Source organism: Calypte anna, chromosome 2 (assembly GCF_003957555.1).
Source record: "Calypte anna isolate BGI_N300 chromosome 2, bCalAnn1_v1.p, whole genome shotgun sequence".
Lineage (NCBI taxonomy): Eukaryota > Metazoa > Chordata > Aves > Apodiformes > Trochilidae > Calypte > Calypte anna.
In genome coordinates, this window is record NC_044245.1 from 121,186,928 (window position 1) to 121,208,837 (window position 21,910).

General features: G+C 37.9%; 1 protein-coding gene across 2 annotated transcripts; it reads right to left on the reverse strand.

Moving 5' to 3' along the window:
- Window positions 1–1,705: 1,705 nt before the first annotated feature.
- Window positions 1,706–20,965, reverse strand: PEX2 (peroxisomal biogenesis factor 2). 2 transcript variants are annotated; one of them, XM_030446166.1, is made up of 3 exons: window positions 20,661–20,965; window positions 4,644–5,216; window positions 1,706–4,115 (listed from the first exon to the last, which is right to left on the reverse strand). In XM_030446166.1, exons 2-3 carry the CDS (start codon window positions 5,196–5,198, stop codon window positions 4,044–4,046), a joined length of 627 nt encoding a protein of 208 aa, XP_030302026.1. In that variant the 5' UTR covers window positions 5,199–5,216; window positions 20,661–20,965; the 3' UTR covers window positions 1,706–4,043. The 2 variants fall into 2 exon arrangements, with proteins under 2 accessions (XP_030302026.1, XP_008491731.1); XM_008493509.2 differs by lacking the exon at window positions 1,706–4,115 and having other exon boundaries at window positions 4,134–5,216.
- Between the last annotated feature and the right edge of the window lie 945 nt (window positions 20,966–21,910).

The window sequence follows — 21,910 nt, forward strand, 5'->3', positions numbered from 1 at the left end:
CAGTCAGATGTGGTTTAATGCATTTGAAAGTAAGATGGAGAACACCAGTGATAAACTAACTGGGTATCAACATGTAGAATGACAAACCCATTGTTGTACCTTAATGTATCATGCATGACCCTGACTAAACACCTTACATCAAGACTGAGTATAACAGCAGAGGTTTCTGCAAACATACCCACCCAAACATGCAGTAGACATGATTTAAGGAAGAGAAAGTTTCAAAACTCTGCAATTTCTTACTCCTAATGCAGATTCCAAGGTTACCTTTTTTGCCATTAAGACAATGTATCTCTGAAGATCCTTGACACTGCTATTGCACCAGAGGTTGCCTTTTCAAGTACAGAAAGAATTTGGAGATGCCAGGTCAAGCTATTTCCTTGGCATGCTGTGTCCTGAAAGACTAGTTAAATAAGATCTCTTAACAAGATCACCAGTTCTTGGCAAGTGTTTAAGAGCTAGGGGACACGACAGAACAGTTTTGGTCAGTTTAATCAAAGTTGGCAGTTCTGTAGTCAGAGGTTAGACAAAGGGTTGTTATGAATGGCAGAAGAGTCAGTCTATCCTGGTCTCCTGAGCTACTCCACATGCTACAATTAGCTCTTGGCTACATCTCCTCCAATACAGCATAAAGCATAGCAGTTACCAGACTGGCAAACTTTTGTTCCTGTATTATCCTTGAAATTACTTAAATGGGACCTCTCTTCAAGTACATAAAAAAGATGGAGTCGTCGGGGTTTGTAGAAGAACAGATTCAGCATTCTCTGACTTCTTTAACCTGAATGCCTCCAAAAACCACAGCTTGTGACAAATGCCTGTTCTCATTCAAATGAAGATATGAAAAAAAATTCAATATGTTTCTCAATGTAATTAATCTGGTTCAGTTCTGGCTTTATTTTTTCATTTCTGATACAATAAAAACATTCATGTAGCATACAAAGACACACAGCAGAGCACAAAGTGTTGCTACAGGGCTGTAACTTTTATCCAAAACTGAAAAAGAATTCCGGTTCTTTAACTTTCTTAAATTCTAGGCATTTATCCTTTTCATTGATACACATATGACTACCTAGAAGTATAGTCTCATAGTAGCTGAACAGCAAATACCTTTTGTCAAGAGAAAAATACTAATGAGATTAACATTCCAAAATAATTTTTTTTTCTTTCTACGGCAGGCAGGATCACCAGACATATCTTAGACCTTGCTCATAGTAAAGTTTTAACCTAAAAATATAATGCTTACAAGGATGAATTACCAATGCAATTATTATGCAATTATTAAAAATTAAAATTACTACACTGTTAAATTACTTACCATTTTTCTGTATTATCTCCAAGTAAGACTTTTCTGCAGTTTGTGTAATGCAAGACACAACAAAGGAGAATTACAGTATTAAGAAGGTATATTTTTAACTTTACAATGCTATGAGGAAGCTACTGAATATTGGCTTTGGAGACCTAGAAATGTAGCCTGGAAGCCAGCAGATTTTCAATATTCAACTTGAAACCTTGGCCTCATCATTCCTAGTTGTGACTACAACTAAGCAAAGGTTTCAGCACAAGATACATTGAAAAACAATAACAATTCTGTATCTGACAAAAGAAACCACTCTCTGCCAAACATTTTCTTTCGATAGGATGCATGGTACCTGCTTACTTGCATGGAAAATAAAAGAATTCAAGCCGCATCTTAGGATCTAGGATCTCAGGGTAGTGCAAATGGTTTATTTATGCCATAAGACACAGACTTTACAAACTTGGTCAGTTATGGGCTACAGACCTAACACACCAATGATGAAGTAGTAGGCCAATGCTTTGGTACAATAATCCGAAGTTAATTATCAAAGTTAACCATCAAAGACCCAACTACACAAGAAAACCAGACAAGCCACATGGAGTAAAGTACAGCCAGCAGAAAACAGATGTACAATAAGAGGTACAAAACTAATGGAAGTAGATTGTCTACTGATACTGTAATAGGGATGAAAAATAGAGTATACATTTTACTAGGATTTCACCTGCATAAAGCTGCAAGAGACTAAACAAACTTCAGGAAATTCATACAGCTTAGGTAAATCAAAGAGCAGGGCCAAGAGAGGTAGAATGAAAAAGGAAGATAAAATTATTTAAATATTCAGGAAAAAGAAACATTTTTAAATAGGAAAAAAATCAACTCCTATGTGAAAAGAACATGATACCTAACAGAGTTCAATAAAGAAAATCCATGCTCTTGTGACACACTACTGTACTGTGACTTCAGATGGAATGAAGAGTCCAGACAAAACTAAGGTCTGCTATTATCATAAAACACAATCACGGGATGCGTACATCTTAATCAATTAAGGCCAGTTAAAGAGAGAGGTAGTAGGAATGCTGACGACCCTTTCTGGAGACATTAGATCACCTCAAAGTCAGGGTTGCTAATACATTAGCTCAGGAAGAGCAATTAAATGATGTGGAAGGACAATTCAAACAGAATCGCTTCAGGACCAACAAGAGGTATGCCACCAGCTTTGATACTTCTAATAAGAAGTGTACAAGCTGGTACATATTGCAATTGCAAATAACAGAAAATTGGCAGGCTGCGAATATATACATTTGATGGCAAATAATATATGGTGGCATATTATCTGGAAGCAGTTGCTCTGAAGTCTCTGTTGACTCACAGAACAGCAGCAGCATTAATGAAGTTTTGGGCTGCCCAAAGATACTTATGAACCCGCTAACTGTATTTAATTGCACAAGATGAAAGCGTTGTGTGTCACTAAAGATCAAAAACTAGAATTTAAGATCTTCAAACAAATAGGCTGGTGGGTTGTTTTAATCAGACACTAAAGAATGTAATAAACCATTTCATAAAAGTAGATCAAAGATATTCGATCTGTTGTTACCGTACTATTTTTGGGACAGACTATTGATGACAGCCAATCAAGAACACAGCCATCATAACGTGATTTACTTGATTTCACTCCCTAAGTTTTTTGAGAACTTGATTTAAGAGCCAAAAAAGGATGCAATGGATTTTTGTGTTAATGAGACACTTCTGGGTAAGACTTCCTGTCAAAAAAATGACTGCAAGTTTCAAAACAGAAACAAAAAAAATCTTATAAAACCAGGTCAGAGAATAAATGGATAAACTCTTAAAAGAGGGAATAATTAAAGCATTGTAAAGCCAACAGAGAAAACAGTAATAGTAAAAAACAGGAAGAGTTACCTACTTTTTTTTTAAGTGTCTACATGCACGTAACTGTTTGAGCTGTTTTCTGTGTGGTAGTGAGCTAATAGTGAGGTTTGTCACCCTCCTTAACTACACTAAAAAAAGAAGAGTGGCAAGTCCCAAGGACAGCAACTTGTGAGTAAATAGCTTTTTCCAGTGTCTCTGACTCAGAAGAATGTGGGTTATCTTGGGTGGCTGCCAACACTCCAATGGATGATGGACTGTCTCCCACAGCTTTATAACGAAGAAGTGGGAGGTGGTCATACATATGTCACTGAAAATCAGAGATGCATAGCTGAGCAAGAAAATGAGTTCAGTCATCTCATGAAGGTCTAGAAGGTGCACAGCATTTGTGCAGGAAATGACTATATTTCCTACAGGCATGTTACTGTGGAGTTTCTTCTCTACCAAATGGATCACTTAACCCTTACAGACTACTGTTAAGAGAGTGATTCTGAGTTAGAAAAAGTGTATGTCCTGTTATGGCAGCTGAATTTGATGAAAACAACCTGCTGAGATGATAATTCATCCTACACCTTTCCTTTTTGAAGTGGAACACCACACTAGGAATTCAAATTTAAAATATTCAAATTTGAAATTATTGTTTAGGCATGTCAAGGATGACTTTGCCACTACATTCATCTACTACTAATTTGGTAATTGCAGAAGCTTTCACAAGGCTTATACTGATAAAATCCACATGGGTAAAAAGCTTACTGGGCATCTTATTTATTTTGAAAGAATTACATAGCATTCAATTAGGAAGTGGCAAGTTGACAGACTCTGGATATAGAATGCCTTGACAACACAGGGGTATTGACTGGAATCAAGTAGTACGGGTGAGCAGAAGAGCTGGTGTATTCCTTTCTTTTCTGTCCTTCAGAGAGGTAAGTTGGTACTGTTAATCAGTAAAAAATATAAATAACACCAGTAAAGAAATATTTGTTGTTACAGCAACTTACAGAGTCTCTAAAACCCTCTTTAAGCTGTTTAAAAGATTTTTTTTACATTAATCTCTGCAATATAACATATTTCATGTATAGCACAAAACCAAATCAACCTTCTATCATGCACGTAATTCTGTCATTTCAATTTTGTATTTCAATGGCTGAAGACTGTGTACCTCTGAGCCACATTTAGGACATGTAAAATACATATCAGATAAATAGTTACTCTTAATACAGAAGTAACAAAAAACATGTGAACAGCCTATGGTATGAGGCATGGTAGGCCATTCCCCACATAGTGAACACTCCTTGCAGTGATCTGCTAATGTGTTTTCACTATTGGAAAGACCTGCAATAGGCAAACACCAAGAAGAAAGTTTAAGTTTTAGTTTCTGCGCATTAATAAGTGGTAGCAGATAGATCAGAAATTCAGCAAAGCCATGCCACAAGAGCTCCCTGTTCATGTATTCAAATCCTACCTGACGAACACCTTGAGGCTTGCAAAAAACTGACCTAATTCCTAAAATGCGTTCTGTAAGCGTTGCAAATGTTCCTTTCTGAAGAAAAATCAGAAAGTTTACAAGTCCACAAAATTTAAGAAGTCCAGCTCCAAAGTTAATATAACGATTGATTTTGCAGGAAGACTGCAGTTGACGATTGCTAAATAAATCAAAGCATCTTTCTTCCAACCATCTTCCACCAACAGTGAAAATAAGGTACCATAACTTCTGGTGTTTGCTCAGAGGTTGGTATTTCTCTGTCTGAGATAAGTTATTCTTGTACTGAATATTCAGAATAGCCTGTCCCACGGTTGCATTCTTGGAATAGATCGTGAATCTCCATAATATAAGCCATAAAAATGCTTTTACTTCTGGTTCAAAATTAGCCAACACCCCTGGCTTAAATCCATGAAAACAGCTGGTAAACTGGGACCACACTAGTTGTTCCAGGGCTTTGTTTAGTTCAAGAGCATCAAGTTGACTTATTCTGAGCACAGGATTCACACTCTTTTCATTTCCAGTGCTGGAAGCCATTTCTTCACAAAAAATGCTCTACAAATAAACATAAACAGATTTTAGTATAATGGGGAATTTCCTATGTTAAAGATTACAAAGTTGCAATATACTGGGTTTTTCAATAAACAAGATTTTCCAGAATTCTATATTAATATGCTACCAGTTCTTTCAGGAAGCTTTACATCAACAGTATAAAATTTTATCTCAACAGCAGACACATTCAAACATTTGTATTTGGTAATAGAGCAGTGTTTTAACACCTTCCAGATATTTAGGAATCTTCACAGATTTACTATTTCACTATACAAATTATAAAAAAATAATGCTAGGCATAACTGTAATATTCACAGTCCTTTACAGAACTTTATTTGAAGGACATAACTTCAGTGAACTTGTCAGTGTGAGTTGGAACTTTGTATACAGCAAATGAGAACCACTTTTGAACCAACACATCCAAACACTGCTTATTAACCTTCAAGATTTTGCAAAATACAAGTCTTTTTTTTAAAAAATAGAATCAACACCATATATACTGCTTAACTGTGACATATTTAATGTCTCTTCCTGAATTACCAACTAGTAGATTGATTCAATTTTGAGGACACTTTCACACAAATGTTATGGAAAAGGAAGAATATCAGACAAAACCATAAAAATTAATAACTTACTTCTTTGAAAATCCTTTAAATTATGCTTTCAATACTCCCATGTAAGCAAAGCTTTCTGTTTGATGAACAGTTAGGCAAGCAATTTAAGCAACAGAACTGGGCATTGTTCTGAAGTCCTTTGTTGCTAAGAACACTGAAGGTCTGCCATAAGCCATGGCTCTTAACTAGACCTTGTGTGCTACTTAAAGGTTGTATCAATATATCTTTGATTTGACTGTGCAAGCACATTACAGTGTGTGTGGTTATGCATGGGCTGAAGTGTTTGCTATACACTATGCTTACTTCTGAAATAATTCCAAGTTTCTCTCCACTTATGGGGTAGGTACTTACTTCTCAATGACAAAAATTAAAAGCCTGAAATTTGCATTTTGCCATGAAAAATGCCTGAAAATGTCCTAATGATCTGCATAACAGCAACTGTTTAAGAAAAGTGTCCTGAACTGTAATCTCTCTATTGTGCTACAGTTTGGAATTATCATTATATTCTTACCTCTGGTATCCATTTTTTTTTCAATTGATAACACAAACAATAAATAAATTACAATAAGCTAAGTTCTTCTTTTTAAAATTATTTCCCCTATACAAGATTCTTTCAGAAATTTGTTAGATTTTTCAGTTTGTACTGTCTTCACAAATAGTTGTCCTACAGTAGGAAAAAATGAAAAGTATTCTGGTTTAAAGCTAGATAAAAAACAAAGCCTGTAAGTGTTAAGACATTTAAGTTGTACTTTTAAATGCCATTTTTGCAGTTAGTATTCTGCTGAGCCACACAGATTATAAAAGGAACATTGCTTTTCCTCCATGTTTCTGCATTAAATTCTATTTGTCATGTTCGTTCCATTTAAACTCCCTTGTTTCGTCTACTTAAATTTCTCTTTATTTATTTTTTAAATTTAAGAACTCAGAATTTTAGGCCCAGTAACAAAACAAATATCAGTGCTCAGTTAAGGATTCCATTAGGCTTAGCTTGTATGATCAGGAATGGATAGTCAAAAGTCCAGTGAATATATATAATAAAATCCATGTGTGATAAACTTGTTACATAAACACACTTTACATCAAACACTTAAGCAAGACTGCTACTTGAAAGGTTCTATTTTGATTTTACACCATCACAGATATTGCAGAGAAAAAAAAATTAAAAATGCCTCCTGGAAAAAAACAGAATATTTATTTCCCAAGCTATATTTGTCTTTTGTATGGTTGTACAGTTCACTGTGCAACAAAAAAATCTAATACTGTAAATCACCAGGGAAAAAGGAATTTCTCCTGGAATATGTTAGTGCTGTTATTGAGCATTGTACAAATTATGAATGAATATATTTTATTTGGAAACATGTTATTGACAGAAATCTATCGATAGTAATGTGAGTATTGTCAACAGTCTGTCAATATTAATGTAATTATGATTAAGGGGATAACATAGATTTTAGCTACAATACCAAGTAACATCTCCTGCATTGCTGCTATCAATATAAGCATTATTATTGACCTGTTCTGGGACTATCAGTATGAGATGTATTACCATCAGGCATATTTGTCAATTAATTTTGCCCACAAAAATTCTACATTTAAATTTACAGGTCTGTAGACTTTGCCTGCAGAAACACACAAGTTTCCCAAGTAACCTCTAGAATACCATTTTTTACACATGGCTATTCCACTGTGGATGAGTAATCAAGGGGCTTCTACTGTCCCAGTGCTACTGCAATAGCATTCCCTGCATATTTTTTATTAAATAAAAAAATGAACTTCATTCCTTACTGCTCTGACTTTAAGCAGCATTTAGGATGCAAGACACAGCAAACCCATTCACTTCAGGGAGTTAATGATTTAACTATTTTAGTTAATTTCTTCTGTGCAGCCAAAACATGTTGGCTGAGCACTGTACTTATGTGAAGACAGAATGGACCAGAAGACTACCCAATCCTACCTTGGCACAAATGTGGGATCAAGAATATCTTGACAGATGCTCAACAAAGTTGTTTCCACACATTCTCTAGTTGCTCTGTTCCAGTGTTTAATAAAAATAATATTTTTCTCATATTCAATGGAAATCCTCTTTATTACAAATAAAGATGCTTTTCATTTCACAGGAGAACACCATAACATCAACAGAGATTAATTTCGTTTGTCAGCATCTTCTCAAGAGGAAAAAAACAGTGTGGCTTGTGAGGGTACAACATGTAACAGCTTTGCCAAACTAGACAATGTCCTCTATCTTACAACATGCTAAGTATGAATCTCCAGGAAAAAAATCCAAAACTTTACTTTTTTCTAGCAGTATATTTAGCATTTACCTTGAGATCTACTGTATCTTCTGATATTTTTGTGATTTTTCTGCCTGAATAATTATTGTCTAATTTTTAGTAATGTAGTTGAGTTTTTCCTCTAAATGAAGTGCTTTGTACTTGCCTGAATTCCTTTCCATCTTACCGACTTCAGCAATTCTCTCCAAATCCATCAAGAGTATTTTGGATTCAAATTTTATGCTCAAAACAACAAAAAGACCCAGGAAAACTTCCAACCCCTCTTCAGCTTGGTATCAGTAACTTTTGTAAGTGTTCCAACTCATTAATGCTTTTTCATCTTGATGGGAGTACTATAATTACTTTGTAAAGATAATTTGTCAACTTCATGCTGATAATATCAACATCTGATGGAGATAGTATCAATATTATATTTCCCTACCATGGTTATGTAGGGAAAAAAAACTTTTTAAAATGAAGCTCTGTTGTACCCGAAGTTTTCTTCTTACTTATTAAATTTGCCATCCTTTCTAACAGGAGAAACAGATTGAGATTTCTTACAAACAGGTCATGGCAAACTATATTGGCTGTTTTACAGTTTCTCTCTGTTTAGATACAAATTTTTAGATACAAATTAATTGCTCAACTATTTACTTCTGAATCTGTAATTGGAATTGAACAGAGAGCTTCAATAGTTTTCAATACAAAACAACATACAGATAAACCCATTTCACTGGCTATTTTCACCCACTGGGACATTAAATAAATAAATAAAAAAAAACCAGTGGTGTCTAATTCCTCAGTCTTTCTAGGATGAATTTCTTTATGATATGCCACTTGAGAACATCTATATTAAGATTCCTTAGGCTATTCTTTCTGTGCTTTGGTTCCACTCATTTCCTGTCTAAGATTAATTTTATGATGTAGAAGGTCATAATATATCTTTTACAAAGTATGAAGTAAAGAATCAGTCTTTGAAAATTTTCTACTTGTTCTCCATTCTTATTTAATAATAGATAACAGTAATGGACCTGTACCTTTGTGTCTCCTCTTGGACTTTTTTTTACCCTTTCACAGATTCTCTTCTTGTGCTTTGTAAATTTAAACTTACTGTATTCCTTAGTCACTGATCTCACTCTTACATTCTTATGCTCTTCCTTTACATTCACCCCCAATCACGTTGCATAGTTTTTGACCAGGCAACTCTTCTGATTTTCAGCCCCCTGTACTATCAAGTCTTTTTAACATTCATAATTATTATTTTAGTTTATATTATAAACTATCTCAACACAAAGGAACAACAAAACATAGATTCAAGATAACAGAATTTTCAGCCTCTTCAGACTTGATTCTGTCAATGCCAGAGCTCACATCTATGGCCTGGGCAGGGGGAACTTGTTTGTGGTGGACATGCTAGGAATCAAACTCTCTCTCTAGAAACTAGTGCTAATTCACAGTTCCACTTTTCTCATATGCTACAAGGCATTTGATATTGTACATTAAATGTTGCAAAACTGTGTTTTGCACACACTGGATGTGTGTGAGAGAGCAAGTCATACCCTTGGCCTACTACTCCTCCTTTTATGTTCACAAAATTAAAATACCAATGAAACCTATCTTCCACCCACCGCAAGAATATTAAGATTTTTTTTTTTAATGTGAGGTGCATTTTTTTCTAGTTGCCTTTGTAGGTTTGGGGTTTTTTTCTATGTTCGTTTAACCGTTCTTTTCATTTAACTCTTCTTCTTATGTACTGTTTTTTAACTGTTCTTTTTCATTATTATAAATCGCAGAGAATATTTTAATGTCAAATCGAAATCAATACATTTTAAATATAAGAAATCAAGTAATATGTGTCCAGTTATTTTTTAAAATCTCCCTTTACACTATCTCATACTAAAACACAGAACCTGGAACCCAGCAGCTCAAAAAATGTTTTACCATTGGTTCTCTTTCTTGCTCATGAAGTGCAGAGAGATATATCCTCAGATCAAAGTCCCAACTGTGTTGTCTCTTGATCATTGTAAAATTAACTTATCACTATGTCATTACTTCAAATAACCTTCCACTTCAGCTATGTATCTACAGTTTTGCAAAGAACAAACTTATTCTTCACATATTTGGAGTAACTACTAACAGTAATTGAAAAGCCTGTATCGCACTGCAATAACAGAAAATATTTCTTATTTCTTATATTCCTGGGAGGCAGCATTATTTTTCAAAATCAAGAAAGTAAAGGCAACCACTGAATGACTGACCAAATAACGTCAGTCCCAGACATGAAATGAAGATTTTCATTAAGGAGGTTATGTAAGCAACTAGTAACAAATCCCAGTATCCTGAAAGCTACAGTTATATTTAACATCAGAAAACGTAGTACAGGACAAAGATATGTTCAAATCATAGGTTGCCTTTAACTCTAACTCTGTAAACTTACGATTTCATAAAATAGGATACAAGAGGTTAGCCACTGCCGAATGCCTGAAGACAGCAAGAAAACATAAGGATAGCTCATTGATTTATCTTCCATAAACTACCTACCTACCAGAGTCAAAATATTAGGGCTCCAAGTTACAAAACCAAAACCAGCTCAGAAGAGCCAGAACTGATACAACAGGAATGAAGAGCAGTAGAAGAATGCTGCACTGATAGAAGCTGTACTTCAGTCATTTCTGTCAGTATTTGATGGAAACTGAAAATCTCATGTCTACGTAATACGTTGTCTCAACGTATGTTAGCAACCAAGACTATTATTGGCTACTGCTAAAGATACTTTGAATGCTGAGCTCCCACTGACCTCAGAAAAAAATGTTATCAGTCAGCACTCTTGAGAGACAGATTATTAGATGCAAACGACTGGAGCTGTGAGGGTAATTACTGCGTAACTAGTATTTAAATACTGTCTTTTAAAATTTGTGATGTTAAATTTAAGGGTACAAGAGTTCAAAGTACATTTGTATTCTCTGCAACATAAAGGCCAATTATTTCTTCCAACTTTTTGGACATGATCCTGATTTTCATGTGTTAGAATAAATATGAAGATAAGCATGTAAAAAGGCATATGTTCATTCAGTATTCTTCTTTATCCTATGTTATTCTTCTCCTTCCCTCATCTTACTACTCTTTTTTTACAATCCCTCTCCTTAGAATGTCAACTTGCAGACCCATCTCTAACAGGATGTCCCAATTTCACCTCTAAATTCCCATTCTCTGCTGTACTAAATGAAATTTAGTTGTTGCTACTTTAAACCAGTGGTAAAAAAAAAAACCAAAAGCTCAGCAAAAACAAAGCTGCATCATAATTTTAGCCTTTCCAGAAAAGATTTTTCAAAGAATCCCTTGAACACAGAGATGAAGAGCCAAATGATGTACCCAATACATAATACTAACTCTCTTTCTTTGGAACTACCTAACGGGTAGTAGATGCTGTGCTTTTACTGTCACTAAAGCAAAATGGTTAGATGGTTTCTTGGAGTAGTTTGACACAACTGCAATTGTGATATTTAGTTAGGAAGAAATAGCCCCTTGCAAGGAAGGGGCAGCATCTCTGACTACACTAAAATCAAAAGGCATAAGGATATTAGACAAATTAAAATCTCCTGTGCTATAATTATAGGCCTCAGCTGCTGATGACCACATTAGCAGATTACAGGGAGGCCTGTGTGTTTTAAGAGATTTTGGTTATGATGACAATATGAGCTTCTGGTCTAAGGATGGAGAGCTGAAAGTCATATTGCTTTGCATGCATAGAAGTGAAAAGCTTAGTAGATGTGCTATCCTTTGTGTTAAAAAGATGAAACATCATTCCAGCAGAGGTATGCAGCTCCTTTCCAGAATGTCTCAAAGACAGAAGATAAATGCATGGTTGTGAGAACACTGTGGGCAGTTAAAGCCATAACTCTTCATTTGCTGGTTACTGTTACTTCCCTGAAAAATTGGCCTTAAGCCTTCTGACATACGTAATATCTGCTTTGCACTGTAGTAAGGGCACTGTATCTCACATAACCTTATTCATCAAGCAGTGTCAACCCCAATTTTATGCATCTTTTCTATATGCCTCCTTACATGTCTTCCATTCAAAACTACCTAAAACAAAAAAGGCATCTAACTTAAATTCCCATTTGACAGCTCTGTGATTCTGTTCTACTCCTACCTGTCTGATCCATACGAATGAATCACCAGAGAGGTACGGAGATGCCAGGATGAAAATTGAGAAGATATGTAGAAGGGATTCAGAAGCAATGTCTGTTCTATATACTCAGATACAATTTACCACAGATGACAAAACTCAGAAATCTTCCATTCAACACCTTAGTCTCACCATTTGTGAAACACAGTGGTTTGCCTGGATTTTATTCCAACTTTCTTCCTTTTTACATACGTGTGCATACCAACTGTACAATCATGAATTCAGCAATATGCAAGTGTAACAACGCTGATCCAAGTGCTGCACTAAAGGAAGATAGTAACATCCTTTAACCTTTCATTACAAAGTTAAAGAGAAAGGTTAAATCTGACCTAAATGCACAGCTAACTTGTAACTAAACTCTGTCCACATCTCTACCAAAAAGAGAACTATGTGAAAAAAAAAAAGTATATATTTATGGTAAGTTTAAGCCAAGAATACATCAATAAGAAGACAAGCTTGCTGTCAGTTTTAAGTTTTGGACTTGTATTATGTTGCATAATTTATGAATAACTGCATCAAATTAAAATCAAGGTCTCTTAGTTGGTGGAAGGATAAAGACCAGTACTTTACCTGACATACATGTCTCATTTTTCAGACTTGTGTTTGTGTATGCCAAAATAAAAGAAAACAAACCTGATTATTTTTCTGTAGATTTAGTACACAAACAGGTCAGCAGAGCATCAGGTAGGATGCATCCAGAACCAGTAAGAGCATCAGGACCAGGAAAAACAGGTAGTTGTGAAACTGGCTGCCTTTGAACCTCAGCATCACACTCCTACATGTGCCACCAGTCAAGAGCAAGTTAGAAAACCAAGCCCTCCATTTGACTATAAGAACTGTTCTCATGGTCCTTAAGCCCAACATCATAAATGTGCAAGGACAGCACCCCAACACTGTAAATACAAATACTGAAACTTTTTGGAGACTTCCAAAAATTGAAAGGAGAAAAACCCCAAAACTATTTGCACAAGTCTACTGAAGAATTAATGCAGTCTGGAAGGTAGGAAGCTATTCTGTTTAAGGAACACTATTCCTCCCCACTCTTACCTTTTTGGTATGACTGTACTCTGAAATGTTTGCCATGCAGAGTGACTAACAGGGATGCTGGGAAAATCAGATGTGCTCAGTGTCCCCAGATCTTGACAGTTTTATTACTTTGTAATTATGGTAAGTTTAAGCACACAAGGGAAGACTGATACGTTTTCATAACACTCACTTCAATCCTAGAACTTAATTAGCATTTTAGAATCCACTGGCATGGCTACATAAAGGTATTAAAAGTAACAGTTTAGAAGAGGGATAATAATTTCCTTACTGGGCAGCCTAAGCTGTATATTGTGACAGCTTCTACAACCTGTTGGCAATTCCAATGTGAATTACCCTTCATGATTCAGTTATGCCCCATAGTGTCATGGCCCTACATTAATTTCCTTTTCCAGGAAAGTGTCCTTTCTCCTTGCCAGCCCCTTCCTGCAATGTCCTGTCAGCTCCTCTGCTTACAGAATTAGTATTTTTCAATATTATTTTTTGATGTATTTTTCAAGTTTTCTTAAGAATTTAAATTTGTGTTATTTCCTTCTTTCCCAACCCCTTTCAAATATTAGTAAAAATGAAGACGGTGGAGATAATCAGTGGTGGAGACAGTATTTTTAGAGAGGTTGTTCCCAGGTAGCTACTGATACAAAATGAGTATTAGAATGATTCAACCTCTAAAAGCAAAACAGCTCCTGTCTTGCAGGCAGAGGAAGTGCCCAGTCCCAGTCAGAATCAATCCTGACTTTTCCTCCTATATCATGTATTTGTCATCTTTTTCTTCCATCTCAAAGTTTCATGTTTCTCTTAGTTTTTAGCCTTTCTTCCTCTAAAAATCCGATTCTTTTTAGCTTACTTTGAAAACAGTCTGAAATAATCTTTCAAATTTCTTGCAAATCATGTCCAAACATACAAAATAACCCAAATAAAATACTACCACTATCTCTGAGAGAGATTATGAAGAGATAACATCCCTTATGTTCTCCTACTGAAGAGTTTGTAAAGTTTAGCTGTGAACTAACAATGCTTGTAGATACAGGTCAGATGTAGGGCTGCAGGCACCATTTAGCTCATCTAAAAAGCTGCAAAACAGAGAGCCTGCTACCTTCTCTGTCCATCCACCACAATCTGATTCAAGAGCCTACAGGTTTATAGCAAAAAGCTTTACAGTAAGTATAGTAAAGAGTTAGTTGGAACTTCTTGAAGAAGTCTGCAGGCAAAGGGGCCTTTTTCTGCAGTCATTCTTAAGTAGTACAGAGTGGTTTCTCTTTCCCAAAGTATGCGTGTGAGAGTCCACTGGTGGGCTGCTAACCACTGCTTGTGTATTTACTGCAAGCTAAACAACAACAACAACAACAACAAAAGGAAAAAGAAAAATTCAGAGTTGACTGTTACCCTCTCCCAGGGGCAAGAAGAAAGGGATCAGCATTTTTTCTTTAAGTTTATGAAGTCCAATATCTATCTGCTCAGGCAGATGGCTCAAGTGGAGCCAGTTGCTAAGTACCATGGTCAGATGACTTGCTGAGTATCTCCAAGGAAGGAGACACCATCACCTCCTTGGGCAAACTGTGCCACTGCTTGGTCACACTCCTAGTGAAGTAGTGTTCCCTTATGTTCAGGCCAGCTTCTAGCATTTCAGGCAAGAAATTTCATGGCCTACTACCACTGGTCCTGTCATTGTGCACCATTGAAAAGAGTGTGGCTCCATCCTCTTTTCACCTTCCTTTCAGGTATTTATAGACCTTAAGAAGATCTCCCCTGAGCCTTCTCTTATATAGGCTGAACAATCCCAATTCTTTCAGCCTTTTCTCATCAAAAGTCATACTGCAGTGCCTTAATCATCTTCATAGCCCTTTGCTGGGCTTTTCAGTATGTCCAAGCCTCCACTGGAATGGGGAGCCCAGAGATGAACACAGTACTTCAGACACATTCTTGTCACCTCTGAGGAGACCACCTCCCTTTACCTGCTGACAACACTACTCCTAGTTCAGTCCAGCATCCATCAGCCTTCTTTGCCACAACAGCAGAATGCTGGCTTATCTTGAACTTAGTGTCCTCCAGGACCACCAGAGTCTTTTCTGCAAAAGAAAAGACTGTTTCCGTTTTCCAGATATTCAGCCAACATCATGTATTGGTGGTGGATGTGCCTATTTATCCCTCGATGTGGGACTTCGTACTTTCTCTGGTAGAACTTACGAGGCTCCTGTTACTCCATTTCTCCATCCTGCCAATGTCCTTCTGGATGGCAGCATAATCCTCTGATCTACCGGCCACTCCACAGTTTGATTTCATCAGCAAACTTGCTGAAGGTACACTCTACCTCATCATTCAGATCCTATACAACCTGATGTTCTGCTCAATGCAGGGGGTTGGATTAAATGATCCTTAAAGATTGCTTCCAACACAAACCATTCTATGATTAACAAAGATGTTAAATGGGATCAGTGTCAGTATTGACCCCTGGGGTGCACTGCTAGTTATTGGCCTCAAATTAGACTTTAGACTATTGATCACCTTCCCCTGGGCCCAAACGCTCAAAAATTTTATGTTAACCTCATGGCTTTCCCAGTCCATCAGCTTCTCTATGAGGATTTCACATGAGACAGTGAAAAAGCCTTATTGAAACCATATCTACTGCCCTCCTCTTGTGTACCAAACAAGTCACTGTCTGGTAGAAAGTTAATCAAGTCAGTCAAGCATGACTTCCCCTTGATGGATCCTGCTGGTCACCTTCTTCGTCTTTAACATGCCTGGAAATGGTTTCTAGGATAAGCTGCTCTATCGCCTTCCATCCTCTCAGGGACTGATGTGAGGCTGATCAGCCTATAGTTCTCTGGATACTCAAAGTCTTATATATGTATGGTTTACTTAAGTATTCTGACAAAAACCTCTTCCACCAAGTGTACATCTTCCCTGCTCCAGATTTTCCCCTGGGTTCTATGATTCCTGAAGGTCTAGTAGGGATGGAGGCAAATAAGGCCTTCAGTAGCTCAGCCTTTTCCATGTGTCACCAGAGCCCCTGCCTCACTCAGCAGAGAGCTCACATTTTCCCTAGTCATCCTCCTGCTACCCATGTATTTAAAGAAGCACTTCTTGTTGCCTTTGACCTCCCTCACCAGCTTCAACTCCACGCATGCTTTGACTTTCCTAATCACACCTCTGCATGCCCAGACACAATCTCTATATTCCTCCCAGGTTACCTGCTACTGCTTCTGCATACCTCCTTTTCATGTCGGAGTTTTGTGATAAGCTCCTTATGCTGCAAGGAGGGGATCCATAAATATCAACCAGTTTTCCAGCACCCTTCCAGGGCATTGTGCTGTGGATTTCTTCCAAGTAGATCCCTGGGTTGTATGGTGTTTGCTCTCCTGAAGTCTAGGGCTGTGATCCTGCTTTCTAATGCTTAAACCCGACTCTCAGAGAAAGCAGTCACTACTATTAGTAACCAACATAAGCTTCTGCCAGCAACAATACAGCTTAGAGATGAGCTAAATTGAAACAAACATGCTGAACATCTTCATTAAAAACAAACATATAGAGAGTCTTCTAAAACTTTTTAGATACTTAATTAGAGGCAGAGTTTTTTTGAAGTTCCATATTTAAAAAAAAATGTAATACAATGTATCATATTCTTCAGTTAGTGAAATAATCCAGAACGAACTTACTAACAGATGAAGAACATTTCTTACTAAATGAAGCACTATCCAGTTTTCATGTTTTTTTCCTTATTACCTTATTTTTGTTATTAGACCATACCAACCTTAGCAGCTAATTTAATGAAGTTGTATTTATGCCTAGAACTTCCCACTAGCTAGACACTTTTTTTAGAGCATGATTTCTGTTCTCACTGAACATAGAAATTTCAAGAGCAACAATGCTGTCAGATTTTTTTTAAACTATTAAGAGTAGGCCATTATAACTAATATAGAAATAAAGCACACAAGTAGTAAGGTATTAATCTCAATTTGTTGAATATCTGTCTACTGTTCAATTTACTACTAGTTTTCCTTCTGCCTTCTGCTCCCCTCATCTGTCCTTTCTTTCTCTCTTCTCTGAAACTCACAGCCTTGAAATGACTTTTATACATTTAAAAATTAGGAAAAGACATTCCCTCTCTCTCCCATTTTGAGTATGTTGCTCAAAGCAATTAAATTGGCTTTTATTCTGAATGACCAATTTCTTGATTAGAATACTATATATGTTCAAACATCACTGCCTAGCCCTTGATTATTTACATCTTGATAAGTAATTCATTTTACAATATATTTTTTGGTACCAATAGTATGTAGCCATAAACTTGTTTTCTTCCACCCTTCCTTCCCAAACATTCTCTGGGTACCAGAATTCATCAGTTTTCAGAACTGTCACCTTAAAAGACTATAAAAGATCAAACACAGGAGAAGATCAAATGTATGTCCTGACTTGCATCACAGCATTTGATGTCAAAGTACAAATGGAGGTCCTCAGATTAGTAACAGCATCAAAAAATATCACAGTACAGAAATTGCCTTTCCCATTCTATTCTGTGAAGTGTCTAACTAAGCCTTTATATACTATCAATACCTGTTTTGAAAGTTTTAATTGAGTTCTATTTAGTCTATCACAAGAATATTTGCTTCCTGTATGTCCTGAATCACAGTAAGTATCAAAACCTTTCTGTGAGTCAATATCATCTCTAATAAAAGCAGTATTATGGGTGGTCTCAGGGTGGGAGAATAATCTTTAATAATCTTTTTTTTTAACAATCTTCTCTTTATCCTTAGGAAAAAATGAAGACAAACTGGGGGATACCAATCCAGATACCTGAAAGCCTTCTAATCAGAAGATTTATTTATAATGCATTTGAAGATGCATTACTTGAAAAATTAAACTTTTAAAAATTAAATTCAGAGTATGCTATTTTATATGCTTGTACTGCTGTACCAAGAGTCCTAAAGGTAGCCATGAGAGACTTAGGCATGAGCTGATTCAGATATATGCAAGTTCATTAAGGCTACTTTACAGTTTTCAAAATGTCTAGCATGAGTAAAAGATACTTTGACACTTACTCAGGTGTCTAATATTAGTTTTTTTACTCAATTATATCAACATTAAAATTTTCACTACAGCTTTAATGGGAAGTGATTTTCTTCATTTGGTACAGGATGATCTCAACAAATAGAAATCCACTTCTAAGTAGGCCTTGAAGTTAAAAGGACTTACAAACTGAGGGAAAACTCTAAGCAAAGAGTTATTTCAGCTGCCTTGTCCCCGATTAATGTAATTTCAATATGCTCTATATCTAATGCATGTACTCTGTTTTTACTTTAAAAAAATCCATATATATATGTAATTGTGCTTTGAAATAAAACATTAATATTGCTATTTATAAAAATGCCCAAACACTGATCTCTTTTACCCTCCACAACATAAACCAGATTGGTGGGAAAGAAAGCATATGTAAAAAAAAGATTTCATAGACAATAGCTTCAAAACTATTTTACTTTCCAATTCATTGCCTCTATCAATTGGTTAACAATACAGAAATTATAATCATTGTGGTATTTAAAGAGTAAATGTACAATATAAATGTAAGTAAATAAGTAAATGTAAAATATCTTAATACTTTAATAGCTTAAATAAATGATAATGCTGCTTTCTGAAAAGTAGTTTGCATAGAAAGCCAATTTTGTTGTTAAAAAGTAGCAGAATTTGTAAGACAACAAATTCTTTTCAAAGCATTACTGCAATGCATAGGATACCAAAACACTGGAAGGATTTTCTTTAAAGAAAAATGCAATTACTTTGAACTAGCCTGTTGCTGGTGTAATCTCTCATGCACTGCACTCTCTTCTGCATCACCACAAATATAAAGGAATGATTTGTGGAGAATTAAACTTTTGATTTCAAAAAAGTATTCTTTCTGTCAACTAGTGCTAGAGCATTAGCAACCATTATAAGTGTCCCAATATTGACTTCCATAGTAAATTCCTAAAGAATTAAAATACAAGTGTTCCTCCAACACTATTTAACATATGGACTACTGGTCTCTTCCATTTCTACCAAACAAAAAACCCCAGCCAAACAGAAAAACCTGAAACTTCATGAAGAGCTTAATTTACCTCTTACAGCTGTGAAGTTAACCCTCTATCTCCAGATCAGGTAAGAGAAACAGATGACTTCAGGCAGTATGAGCAAACTTAAAAGAATTCAGAGATGTGAACTGTTACTTCCCAGGATCGTTTGTTACTCTAATTCATGTTCCAGCAACTACAGTTTTTGCTGTTTCCCTACTAACAATTTAATTGGATAAACCAGTGATGACAGACACGGGGGAAGTGAATAATAAACTGCAAATGAGTGAAAACTTAAGCGGAAAGAAGAAAAAAAGTTTATAAAAGAAAGCATTGGTAAAATAGATCATAAGAATAAAACAGTAATAGTCTAAAAGTGAACACTTTATCATCAACTTGTTGCTGAACTGCCTATTAATAATGTCCCACAAGAAGTCAGACATGAGGTCACTAACTTCCAGTAAAAATCAAATAAATGACCGAACATTTTTGAATCAGATTTTAGTACGAACCGGCCATACGTTATGTTTGGTCTTGGTGAACACCTCCCTCCCACTGGCAGGTAACAAATGTTACAGAGAAATGTATTGGGACACTGTAAGTAATACACAGTACTGTGGCTTTCCGGTATGGATTGTATCATACCTGAAATTCATCATCATCTGAACATTCCCAGCCATGCAGACTAAATCTAAGCTAATTGTGTGGCAAACTAGTGGTTTGTTACTTACGGGCTGCACAAAACTGGATTAACAGAAAGTGGAAAGGAATCACTGACACACCCCCTTAGCAGGCAGTCCCTACAGAAACCTCTGTCACCCATAGCACCCATAACAGCTCACTCTCTCAGCTGGCATCATAATAAGAATTTAGGCAAAACTCTCCCTCTGCCAGAACATGATGCACTTTGCTCTTTACAGAACACGTTACTCGGCGCCCCCTTCTCTTTCCTCACACCCGGGGCCTGTCTGGAAACCTCGCTGCCTCCCGGCATGCTGAGGCACGCAACAGGAGCCGGAGCGCCGCTGGGACTCAGGGGTCGGGGCCGCCCGGAGACAGCAGGAGGCCAAACATCACTTTGTATAAACAGGGCCCGCAGGTGCGTCCGGAGCCACCCCAGAGGCTGCTCCCGCGTCCCGGGCCTGCCAGGCCTCAGGAGCTTCCCAGCCGGGCTCCGCGGAGGTTGGCGGCTCCGGCAGCAGCCGCCGCAGAGCAATCAGCGCGGCGATCACAGCCTCGCTCTCCGGTAAGGCCGGCGGCACCGCCACCCCGCCCCGACCCCCACTGACCTGCGCCGCCGCTGGGACTCCGCAGGGGTACGGGGTGACGGGCCCTGCCTCCAGCTTCCTAGCGAAAGCCGGCGCGGACAGGGCCTGCCCTGCTCAGGCCGCCCCGGGTGCTCCCTCTTCCACCGCTCGGCAGCAGCCCCCGTCCCACCGGCACGGGTCCGCCAGCGGTCCCCGCCGGGTCATAGAGGCAGCGCCCGCTGGCTAGAGCGGCCGCGGTGCGGACAATAGATACCGCAGGTAACTGCCTAGAGGGGCTTCGCAGGAAGTAGTCGGAGGGATGGAGATGACGCGCTGGGAGGGCTCTCGGGGGGAAGCTCTGCCAGGGCGAACGGCGCGGAGGCTTGAGTGACAGGCCGGAGAGCAAATCAGAGGCTCGGGGTGAGAGTGAGGAGCCAATGGGAGAGGGAGAAGGTGGGGCGGGTCCCGGGCCCCGGTGTGGAGGACCGGGCTGAGGCGAGGGGTGGGCGGCGGAGTAGTGAGTTCTCTGGCAGGCGGTCGAGGGAGCGGCCAAATGTCTCGTTAAAAGCAGAGCTGTGGTTCCACTGTCTTCAGTTCGCCGAGCGCCAGCAGTGCCGTCTGCTCAGGCTGGGTGTCCGTGTAGGGGTGGAGGGTCTCCTCGCTCGGGGTGGTCACGGAGGGGGTGGGATGGCGGTAGGGCCCAGCAACTTGGAGTTCAGAGCAAGCTGCTGGGGCCATGGTCCATGGAGGGCGCCGGGCATATGTAGCAATTACTGACAGGGTTCATAGAGCTGTGAGAGGAGAAACTGAGACTAGGGAGAAAATATAGTAACGGCTTGTAAGTATTGCAGTGTTACCTCAGTAGCTTTAAACCAGCACTGTGGCCAACCACAGGTGGTGGTCCCTAGGGCTCAGTGTTTGGGCCAGTTCTGTTTCAGATCTTTAGTAATGAGTTGGATGTGGAGTATAATGCTTTTAATGACATCAAAGACTTTCACAGAATTCTAGAATGGTTTGGGTTGGAAGGGACCTTAAAGATCATCTAGTTTTAATCCTCTTTCCATGGGCAGGGACACCTCCCTCTAGACCAGGTTGCTCAAAGTTCCATCCAACCTGGCCTTAAAACACTTGAACACCCTTGAGGGGTCAGCCACAACTCCTTTGTGGAACCTGTTCTGGTGTCTCAGCACCCTCACAGTAAAGAATTTCTTCCTCATAGCAAGTCTAAATATACCCCCTTTTATCTTAAACTCCCTCCTTGTCCTATCACTACATACCCTTGTAAGAAGTCC

Coding starts and splice junctions, on each gene's coding strand:
- PEX2 (XM_008493509.2), bottom strand. CDS start 5,198: ATGGCTTCCAGCACTGGAAATGAAAAGAGTGTGAATCCTGTGCTCAGA.